Source organism: Pezoporus wallicus, unplaced genomic scaffold, assembly GCF_028554395.1.
Source record: "Pezoporus wallicus isolate ANWC-B61680 ecotype Strahan unplaced genomic scaffold, APGP_CSIRO_Pwel_v1 contig_5231, whole genome shotgun sequence".
NCBI lineage: Eukaryota > Metazoa > Chordata > Aves > Psittaciformes > Psittacidae > Pezoporus > Pezoporus wallicus.
In genome coordinates, this window is record NW_026635973.1 from 1345951 (window position 1) to 1358165 (window position 12215).

General features: G+C 41.2%; 1 protein-coding gene across 3 annotated transcripts in view; it reads right to left on the reverse strand.

Annotated features, from left to right (window-relative positions):
• Nucleotides 1-12215, reverse strand: part of SUSD4 (sushi domain containing 4) — a 71508-nt gene that overhangs the window by 21929 nt on the left and 37364 nt on the right. For all 3 annotated transcript variants that reach the window (XM_057398799.1, XM_057398800.1, XM_057398798.1), the window contains exon 3: nucleotides 7677-7889. In XM_057398799.1, coding sequence (XP_057254782.1) covers nucleotides 7677-7889 — 213 coding nt within the window. The remainder of the gene's footprint in view (nucleotides 1-7676; nucleotides 7890-12215) is intronic.

The following is a 12215-nucleotide window of genomic DNA, read 5'->3' on the forward strand; positions in this document are numbered from 1 at the left end:
TTTTTTAAACAAACATTAAAAGCATTTAGGAGGACTGTTTTTAACTTAGTCCTTCCATTCTCCATGGAAGCCATAGTCACCATTACAGTGCATACTCTGACTACCCCAAAGACCCACGAGAAAGCAGACTCCTTGACAGCACTGAGGACAGGACGCAAGAAAAGATAGAATACAGATACGGCATGAGAGACACAGAAAAACTGCAGCTGCAGCAGAGAGACAGGTGAAAATTAGGTACATTTGCAAGGGTTTATCCAGCTCCGTTCCTCAGAGTTCATTATGGGAATGCCTTCACTTTAATCTCATTGATTCTGCTTTAAATCAGATCATTTTATGTTCCTGAATTCATGTGCTTATAAGAGTGGGTTTTAAGGCCCTGAGCAGCATCTCAAGTGCTTGTAGAAGACTCTCAGCAAGGAAAATGACTGCAAACCTCTAGTGATATACAGGCATGGCTCAATTACCTCTCTGTGATCTATGTATCAGAAAGTCTCATACCTCAATTCATATACCAGTGCCAAAGACACTAAAATATAAAACCCAGAAGACTGAAAAATGAAAGATGTTCTGGAAAGTGGAAGGAAAGGGTGAGGCAGGGTAAAAATTCCTCTGCTAATACTGAATAATTAAGAGAGAAGCCAAGAGGATGTGAAGGAATAGCTCAGGTGACTCAAAGTTCACCCTCCTCGTAAATGCAAAGTGAGATTAAACAGAACAGAGGAAAAGATTAAATATTGGGAAAATATAATCAAAATCATCTGTCTGCCGGCAGCCAATCCATGACAGAGGTGGTGATAAAAGTTTCCAGGCATCAAAACCTATCAAGTATTTCAAACAAAAGCAAGACAGTAGAAATATTTTGAGCCTGTTTTATGCTGGGTTTTTTTCCCAACACTTTTACCACAAGATACAATTACCTTGAGTACTTATTTAAAAAGAATAAGTTTCAGAAGTCCCTTGAGATTTGCATTAAAGAGAAAGTTTCTGCCATTTTCATGCGTAACTGTCACTGAATAGGAAAAGGCAACTCTAAATTTGTATTTAGCACTTAATTACGAACAAGCACAAAGTAAAGCAATAGCAAGAGCTTACTTGTTTGCTTAGAATCACAACTAGAAGCAAGATAAACTGTCATTTAGCACAGCACATACAAAACAGCAAATGCATTTCCTGATGCATGTATTTATGTATTTAGGCAAACTAGGGGATCTATTATTCTGAGACTCCATCACTAGATTTTACTAATATGAAGTGGAAGAGTGCTGCTTCCCCAAGTAAATATATTTTCCTTTGTATCTTCCCATTACAGGGCTGTTTTCTATAATGCATTGCACTTAGCTAACTCATAGCATGTGGCCTGGACATATTATTACTTCAAAATTCTCCCATTTCTCTTGTTTCTTGGCTGCTGTTGCAGGTACCTCCTGCAGCCTCGAATAGGAAAGGCTGTCAGTCTTTCAGACTATCTGAGAAACTGCAGCAAGATGTTTGATTAGGATTTATTCATTTATAAATACCCAAGCCTGAGAGGTTATAAAATGCACTGTGATGAGGATGCAGACACCACCTTCAATGACTGAATAGCTTTCTCTCTTTCTGTGGCAAGTTAATCAGTGGAGACAGCAGAGGATGCCCCATACGAAATGCCTGAAGCGAAGTTATGAATGGTGTCACAAAGAGACTGCCCTGGGCACTCCCAAAGGTGGGATGAGATAGATAGGGATCCTGCTCTGCGGCCACACAGGATGAGATCAGAGATGGATGCCAGAAGATAATGTCAATGAACAGCTCACTCTCTTGGCATAACAGCTTTCTGTTGCTATACAAATAAAAGAGGTATATATATATATATATATATATATATATATATATATATATATATATACAGTGCAGTAAAACACGAGATTTCATTTTCAAAGTGGGGGAAATTGATTCTATAACAATGATCTATTACAGCGACTTCATCCCCATTATTCCAAGTAACAGCTGTAGATCAAATCATTTTAATCAGCCAGATGCTGGCAGAGAGCAGTGGTAAGTTTCTCACTGTACCATTCTTTGCCTGTAACATCCTGGCTGTCTTAGATAACAGGCCTATTACAAGCCATCGCTAAACATGAGAACAATGGACCACAGTATCACAGCTCTTTTTCCTGACACCTTGAGAGCAAATGCCTTCTCACTGGCTGAATCTGTATTGTTTAGCACTTGTCAGGGATAAACTGGAGTAGCCATCTCTCCACAAACAGCTGGATTAACTGGCACAAATTCTGCTTGGAAAAGTTGAGACTAAGTGAGTGAATTTCAAAATGTCCTGTCCTAGAAAAGAAACTGTTTTATTCTAAGTACTTCTCAGCAAATCCATGGAAGCTGCTAAACCATTTAAGGGAATACAAGGTCTTTAACAGCAATGAACAGCAACAGCTATGACTTACACTGCTTTCCGGCAGTTTTATACGACCTGCGTTATATCCACTCTATGAATATTAGAACAGTTCAGCCAAAAGAGTGCCACAGTTAGGAACATGTGCCTGATCTTGAAGAGGCACAACGAGGTGGGGTGTAGGCCAAACGGTCTGCCAGGTGCAAGGGCTCATCACCCTGATCTAACTTTCATGAATCATAGATTCATAGAGTGGTTTGAGTTGGAAAGGACTTTAAGCTCATCTAGCTCCAACCCTCTGCCATGGGCAGGGACACCTCACACTAGACCATGTCACCCAAGGCTCTGTCCAACCTGACCTTGAACACTGCCAGGGATGGAGCATTCACAGCTTCTTTGGTCAGCCTGTGCCCGTGCCTCACCACCTTCACAGGGAAGAATTTCTTCCTTATATCTAATCTGAACTTCCCCTGTTTAAGTTTTAACCCATCACCGCTTGTCCTGTCACTACAGTCCCTAATGAAGAGTCCCTCTCTAGCATCCTTGTAGGCTTCTTTCAGATACTGGATGGCTGCTCTGAGGTCTCCATGCAGCCTTTTCTCCAGGCTGAACTTTCTCAGCCTGTCTTCATATGGGAGGTGCTCCAGATCTCTTATCATCCTTGTAGCCCTCTTCTCGACTTGCTCCAACAGCTCCATGTCCTTTTTATGAAGATGCAGCTTTGTACATTAGTTCTTGGCTTTAGCAAACCAAGTGCATCCCCCATCATAAGAATATTGGTCCAAAGTGTAAAACTGGTTAAACACTATAGTTATAGTGCTGTAGTTTATGTGCACATCATCTCTCAGAACTGTTTCTTCCAGCTCATGGAGAAGGAGAACCACCTTCCCTCCTCCCAAGAGCACCTTGCCCATCAAGGTAGCTCACAAGGAAGGCATGACGTGGATACTATGAAGATAGCTACACTATCCTCATGGGTGCAGCTGGCTTGACATGGCTTGTGTCTATTGCAGGTGAACTCCTCCAAAAATTGTCCCTGGTCCAAGTTAATCCAGAAGTTCCCTGCAGGAATTGCTTCAGGAGTACTACTTGATGTTGGCCAAAACCAGATCGGGACCTTTCTAACACTGTAGCAGAGTGTACAATTGAAGAACAATGTCCTGGCCCCTGCTCTGCACTGTTCTGCTTACTAGTCTGCTTGCAAACTCAAATGCAGAGGTGCAGTGCTCTTGTGTGTCTCACTGCAGAGTGGTCTCTGAATTAGCCTTGACTGCACCTAACCACAGCACTGACAGGCTGGAATGGAGAGGAGAGGATGAGAGAACAGCAGGAAGAATGGGTCGAATAGAGGGACAACTCATCAGGACCCTGTGCTCTTAAAAGTACATATTTAGGATTGTTCTTGTGTCTTTTTTTTCTACAAGTGTTAAAGCCATAGTACTGTGTTAGCAGGGTATTTCCATGGATGGCAAACAGTACTTCAGTGCATATTGAATGACACTTCCTCTTTATTGTCTTTGCTTGTATTACAAGAATGCACAGAGATCTATGGCCATTGTGCCAAGCACAGGCTGGAAACATTATGTAGTGCTTGTAACCAGGCTTAAGAAGCAGCAAACACTGAGCAAGACAGATAAGAGATGGAGAAATAAAGGTATTTCAATCGCCTCACGGATCCAGGGATAAGGGCAAAGAGAAATGAGTGCTAAATGTCATACAGGAAAGCTGTAGCCACTACTCCACTGCTCTCACTGCAGGTTTATCATCCATGTCAGTGGGAGAATGAGGCACTAAGGACATCTTGAAGGTGTCTGCGTGCAGAAGCACTGGGAGAGAAGGGCTCTTCGCTTGGTTGCCATCTCTCTGTAGACTGTAAATTTAGATTCAATCTCATAGGAAAGAGGTAGCATTTGTTCCAAGTAGGGCAACAGCCTCAGCAGCCACATTATCACAGTGGGAGAAGATTAGATTAAAGTGTGAACAACATGACATATTGCTCTTAAACAGTAAACACAAAATTCCTACCTCAGAGCTTTGGTGTTTATGTGTATAACTGTATTAGAATTGATGGAAGGTACTGTCACAACATGCTGTAGATCAACATGAGAACATAACTCTAAGCACACCAGTTTTTGACAGGGCACTTATTGGGCACCTGCTCATGCGACTTCATTCTCGTACTGACACTTAAAATCTCCTGTCTCTTAACAAGAAATGACGGACTTATAAAATCAAATTGATTGGATGGAGAGCTCCAGGCAAATGTATTAGTTTTAAAATCAATTACGTTCTGAAACAGGTTGCTTTGGTAAATAGCATTCATTTGTGATTAGAGATTGTTCTAGTAAACGCATAACAGCAATTAAATGTACAGAACATAGAGACATAAAACTATATGTAACCATACTTAGTTGGATCCAAATTCCTGAGATGAACTTATAATCACCTCCAAAGTGTTAAGTATTTTTAGTGTTCAAGCTCAGCTGGCAATATCTGACATTCACATATACTGGGATGAGAGGCGTGTAGAGCATACCACGGCACATATGGCAGTCAGCCCCTGCCTTAAATGGGTAAATGCAATTTAAAGTTTATGTTGCCGTGTGATAGCTAATGATGGATGGTGAAACATTAACTTCTTCTCCAGGATTTGCTCCAGATTTCAACTTTCTTTTTATACATCATCACAGAATTTCTGCAATGAGGACTTTAATGTATTGCATTATCAGCTGAGAATTATAAACCCTTTTATAATTCTTCCTTAACAGTTCTCCAGATGTACCGTGTTCCTACACTTTCCCCCTCCCTGTCATGCTTGATTCTGCTCCAGTATATAAAAGGATCACTCTAAAAAGCACTTAAGCAAATGCTTAGGTCTCATGGGTTGCTACTACTCCTCTGCTTAGTATTTCTTCTGAATCAGTGGCTGTATTGTGCATTGGAAAGAAGAATAAATTCTGTCATCTATTGCTAAACCCTAGGATTGTTTTAGTATTACCTGAGGCATTATTATACCGTTAATCAGGAAAGTGCTTAAACACTTGCTTCACTAAATCCCAAATCAGGATCCTACTTTTCAGCCTGTATAATAAAAATCATCTTCTGAGCCCAGAACTTTAACAAGACTAATCACATAATTACTGTTATGCTCAAGCTTAAGTGCTTTGCTTGATCAGAGCATTGGCTACCAATCCTTTTTAAGTGTTCTGTGCTCTAAAGTAATGGGTATCTCTTAAGCAACTGTTGCCACATCATCCATCACATTCTCATCTTCCAATTTCTTTCTGTCTTGAGACCACCTGGATTTGGTGTTGATCACACTGACATCAGTGGCATTGTGATCAGAAACTTCATCCACAGATGTCCACTGGATGGGGGGTTCGGGGGGCACTTTGAAGACGTATGAATACTCAATCAAACATGTTAATGCTTATTTTAACACCCGCAGTGGATGATACAGGTACTATTTCCAAGCTGCACATCAAAATTCCTAGAAGCAACTTGTAGTGGTTAAGAAAACAAATATTCCAAGCATTATAGCTTTTTTTTTTTTTGGTAGTTCAGATGCCCAGTTTAGACATATGCTGCTGCCACTCTACATGCATTTTTTCTTAAATCACCATGGGATGAGAGACAAGGGCATTACGAAAGGTGCTGTAACAGGAGAGGGCGTGATTTTCAGACATACATTACTTTGAAAGGCATCAGGTTATTTCTGTGAAGCTGACCTACGCCACCATCGTGACCAGGCATTACTGGCAGCATTGCCTTTATGTTCTACACATCAGCTGTCGTTTCGATGTGTACCACGAGACAGCTCATGACTATGCCCCTCACAACTCTGTAGCCTGTGGCCTCACACGTGTCCAGGAGTCCACATTTTACCGAGACTTGAAAAGCCAACAGGGCAGCGACCTGAAGGACCACGGGCTACTTTCCAGCTGCCTCTGGCTGCTCTCTCCAATACGCACCACTTTCACACAGATCACTGTTTGGGCTTCTTCCCTTCATGAGCATCTCCTGAGCGTGGTTCATCTCTCATTGTGGCACGGCCCTTCATGCACCCCTGCCCTGGCACAGGAGTCTCATACCCACCCCCTGCTCAGCATAAACAAGTACCTGCAGTGTTGGTACCCACTGAGTGATGCATGATCCTAGGCAGTAAGTGTGCTTATGAGCCTCATAAGTCTTTGACTTCTTTTGAATGAACTCCTTATATTTATCCTTACATTATATCTGATTCTAAATGATGGAAAGCATCCTGAAATAGAATTCATCTTGCTCCACCTTGAAGCCAAGGAGGCAATGGCTAATGACTTCAGTGGAGAAGTCACAACACTAAAACATACACACTTGATTTAACTAACACTTTTCATGCCTGTTGATTTAACTGCTCTGTTGACTGAAGTTGATCAACAGAAAGAACAATTTATATCTTTAATATGCTTAGTAATATAAATCATTTGTGCTGCTTGGATGTATTTTGGCCAAAATTTATACTTATGATATTCAAATTAATCCTGCATCTGTATCTCAAGGCCAGGCTGGACAGAGCCTTGGGTGACATGGCTTAGTGGGAGGTGTCCCTGCCCATGGCAGGGGGTTGGAACTGGGTGATCTTAAGGTCCTTTCCAACCCCAACTATTCTATGATTCTATGATTCTATTCTATAACTCCCAGAAGCAGGAAGTAATTTAACATCCTAATTATTTAAAACCATACACAGTTACAACACCGCAATACGATAAAAATAAAATGGCTTATGCCATAATGATCTGAATTATCTCAAAGTAAACTTGTACTGTCCATGGGTATTGATTTTCCTACTTGTATCATACACACATCATAAAATATAATTGTTGAAACCTCCTGATCAGCAGGAACAGCAGCATTGGAAATCTACCATATTTTCCTAGTAAAATATTGCAGAAAGGAGTATCAAGTGTGCAACTTTAATAAATAGTTAGAAATGGTTTACTTGTACTGGAGGTTGTATCTTCTCTGTGCATCAATTTGTAACTACTTAAGGGGAGATATATATTATGGTTTTTTCTTCGCATTTCTTTATGTCTCTTTAAAGACACGCACGCATACACATACACAACCTTTCACAGTAAATATTTAACTGACAGATGGGGATTATGGATGGGATGGATGGGAAACTGAAGTATACATCAACTAAGACACAGTGAGATGGACTCCAGCCTTTTGTGTTTTGCGCTGAGGCACACAGACATTGTACATGGACAAGTGAGAGCTGACGCTGATGAAGTGCTTTAGGAAACTGACTTACCTTCTTGTAGGCACACAGGTTTATCACTTGGTTTCCAGCTCAGGGAGCCATTAAAGTGTCTCACACAAAGTTTTTTTGAAGTACCATTAAGCCTGTATCCTTCTTGGCAATGAAACCGGACTACCACGCTTTCGAAGAATACACCTGCACTGGGTGTCTTGTATCCATGTTCAGGAGCTCCAGGGTCAGCACAAGCATGCAGGTCATCAAACCCTGTGCAGAAAAAGACACAATCAAACTGTGTTCATTTACTCCTCATGTAGCCGTGTTCACGCTCTTTCTAGCTGTTTCCCTCTGACATTTAATCTTTGTAGGGGCCTCATATCTTCCATTGATGGCCACTACCAACACTACTGTGGTACTGAGTACTCCAGACTCTGCAGAGGACCAACCTGTACAGCAGAAACACTCAGGTAACAGAACTAATCCTGTCTTGCCTGCAGCTACTGACAAAGCAAAGTCAACCAGACTTCTCTGTAGCTGACCTGGATAAAAATAAAGCACTTGACCCAAGCTACCAGTGGGGATGGCATAGAAATGTATCTGTAATTACTCTTGGGGACTATGGGATTTTGGAGCAGTGGTCAGTCACTGGAAAGAATAATAATGTGTCAGGAACAGAGAGGAAGAGGAAATAAAGAAAAGGGCATGAAACCTAACTGCCACCCAAAGACATAGTAACTAAAACAGAGCTGCTAGGTACAGGGAGATTTTGAGCTGGGAGGGAGCTCAACCATAGGGAAAAGGGACACTGATGTTGGATGTATGTGATCCCCCTATCACATTGGTTTGGTGGCCCTACCAAATCTTCAAACGCTGGTATGGGAGCACTGTATTACTGCATTGATGCCAGAAGGGAGTTTGTAAAGACCTTCACTTCCACAAAATTAACTGTAAAATAACAAACAAAACCCCAACGGTTGCAATCATAAAACGTGATTGTTTATCACTTTATCAAACTCATTTCAATGTTATTTGCATAAACTGAAGCTTTCTTTTTTACTGCAAAGCAACAAGGGTTTAGTGCAGCACTGAATAAGTACTGCATGCTGAAAGAGCAAATAGCTTTGCAACAGCAGCAGCAGGGGGGCAATTAATGCCAGTGGGAGGGATGCCTGGAAGATTTGAAAATCATCACACTGTAGCCTAAGAGTAGCATCAGAGAGCCTCAGCTACTTACTTACTGCATGATAGGGATGAAATGCTTCCATGGTAGAGAGAGAAGGAGATTATTACAGTAGAAGACTTTTCAATACGAATCTGTTTCCTGAGGGTAAATCATTCCCTCCGCTGAAGGGCTCAGTGTGATGCTGTAGCCAGAGAGCCCAATGGTGACCTGATGGCCAGAACCAAGCCTAAATACCTATGTGCCATGTGGGCTGGAGACAACCATCACCTACACCCAGCCTCTGCCCCTCTGCAGCGCTGCGATAACCAGGGTTATTCACTGGAAGAGGTTTCACTTGTGTCCCTTCTCTTTGCTCAAACAGCAGAGAATCTGCTCTTACGTGGTTTTACTCCTCCATCCAGTGAAGTTTATCACGAGAACTAAAGTTTATCACAAGACTTGGCTACTGTCAGTGCAGTACCAAGTCAAACAAATCTCTCTGCTTCATGCCTGAGCATCTGCTGCATGGCTCAAGACTTTCAGTGCAAACTGCCAAAGACTCTCTATCGTTTACTCACATGACACACGAACAAGGAGAAATACAGTCATTATGTTCATGGGATTACACACTGTAGGAAATAATAACAGAGAATGGCTGTCCATTTTTACTGGGGATTAAAAAGAAGTTCCCTGTGCTTCAGGCAGCAAACCCACATCCTTCGGTACAGTCAGTGATGATCTTAATTGCTTTTCATTAAACAAGGGATAACATGACATTTAGCTCAATTTTGTTACTTCGGTAATCTCAGAATTTGCAGTCAGGCAAGGACTATAACAACCCACCTTGAAATCAGTGTCCTTTCTTACTAGCTGCATCAGGGAAAAATATGCAACTGCCTACTACTATGCCTTTGCAAAAACAGAAAGAAGAAAGCTGCTGAGGTTGCACACAATTTGCTTGGTAAAACAATAAGCCAAGATCATTTCTCAGTTTTCACTAAGTCAGACGTGCAAAGTTACTGATTTCGGGACCCAGCATAGAAGGCAAGGATTTTTTTTCCCCTGGTGCAGCCCAATTTTGTGACCTTACTGCCACTCTTCTGGTGACCTTTCACAAGCAAACATTTCCTTCCCTCCTAGGGATCATTTTGCAGTAAGTTGGTCTCTTAGGTTCTTTTTCTCTAGTGCAGTTCCTGAGCACACAAATCTATCTCCAAGGGGAATTTCCAAGAAGGAACTGGAACACAAATGGAAAAATTGAATGATGTAGTCTCTAGTTTCTACAAAGCCAGTAGCCAGCTCTTATTCAGCTACTGAGTAAGAGATGACACAGGGAATCAGCACAGGATCACTGCTTCCATGCAACATTTCCATTGGTTGTTCCTGAAGCAAGGAAGGAGGAAAAAGCCTCAGGGAACGGCCAGTTAGGCAGATTACACATGTAATACAATAACTTTCCATGTTAAGGTCATAAAGGCAAAGAAAACAAAACCCCAACCCCATCTTCCCTCCATGGATATCAACAATAGGCCCAGATCTTAGTCCGATTAAAATGAGTGGAAGTCACTTGTATGGCAAGCTTCTATTTTGAAGATATATATGATCCAGGCACAAAGCAGTGAAGCCAGTGCTGTACCACCTCTCCCTGTGCTTTGGCTAAGGAGGCAAGGACACATGTGAGGGAGGTATAGTGAGGCTGGCTGCTGTGCTGAGGATCTCCCAATGCACAGAGACGATTTTCACCATGGTTGCTCCTCTCTTGCACAAGGGGTGTGCTGAGTATTTCAACAGCTTATTTAGCTGGGAACGAATTCCATCAGTCTTTTCTAATCTAAGTATAAAATTCCTGATACAACATTCAAGAACAACAATGCTGAAACATCCCTGAGAATTGCCGTCTTCCACTTCTGCCTAATGATACCAGACTTGGAGCCCTTACACAATAATCTTTTTCACATAATCTCACCTAGTCAAGATCCACCTTATCAAAAATGAGTAAATACATGTCTTCAGTGAAATACAGCTTGGTAAATTCCTTGGTAAATCCACCAAACAAGATCTTTAGTTTCTTTCCTTTCTCAAAGTTATGCATTCAAAAGCAGCTACTCAAAGCTGCGATGCACTATTTCTCTAATAGCAGGAGTAATTTCACATTACAGACGGGACAGCTTTGCTCCCTTCAGAACCTGCTGAAACCAGCCAAAACAGTTTTCAGACACAGCCACAAGGTAAGTCTTTGGAAAGAATCATAAAACTTACATAAATGGGAAAGCCAATCTTCTGGTTATAATAGAAAGGTGTTATCCTGCAGAAAGAGTCTATCAAATAAGATAAAAGATAACTGCAATGCGTTCTTTTTCTTTATAAACCCTTCAATGAGTCTGTGGGGGAAATAATGAAATTTTACTTTGACTGTTCTTCTCATGGTTACAAAGAGAGAAGGGGGAACCATGAGCACCAGCTAGTGAAAACTGTACAGCACACGCGTCAAATAAAGCAGTGAATTTTCATGTTAGCTATACAGTAAAAATTTTGTGAGGTCAGCAGCCATCACCATAACCAACACTGCATCACTAGCAACAACTTTATGGGATGCTATTGTATGGCTTTAAATCCCTAAAGACTGCGCAATCACTGCTGGAGCTGACAATTTCAGTTTTCAAAATAGCTTAGTATTTAGTATAAATTGCAGACTTCGTATCATGGCACCTTTAAGGGATGTTGTAGAAAATATAATGAACAATAATACCTTCTGATAAGGCTAATGAGTACATAAGGTCGTCACGACCAGTAAAGCATGTGCAGTTGATACAGAAGGTATTTTGGTTGTGGTATTTACATATTTCTACTGTTGCAACAACAGGAGGTCATCAGAAAACAGCAATGCTCTTAATCTGGATAAAACACAAGCTGATTATATGGGTCCCTATTTTACCTACATTACTTGGAATAGTCATTCAGATAAAAATGATGTCAAATTAATCAGAAGACTGAAAAATAAGCAATGCCCTCTGTGGGGGTGTAAAATGAACCACTGCAATTCATTTCAATGGACTGTATTTCTAGAACTCTGCGTTCTATGTTCTCAAACATATAATGATTCATCTCATCCCTGAAGAAAAGCTTCAAATATTGGAAGCCTTGGGAAAATCACATATTTGTGATGATAAGAAATGATGATAGCCGTAACTGAACTCTGGACATGCCTGAAAAAAAGCAGAACCCCTCAGCTCTTCTTGTCATTCTCTATTTATCCTCACCTTTTTCTCAGTCTCCTCTCTTGTTTTCCTTGTTTCCTTCTTCTCTCACCTCCATATCTTACAGCTCCTTGTAAATTCATGGTGCTGGTGAGGTGATTTCTAATCTAGATTTGATGGACTTCTTTGCCTCTAAAACTGCTATATAGCATTTCACTGACACACTGCTGAAGC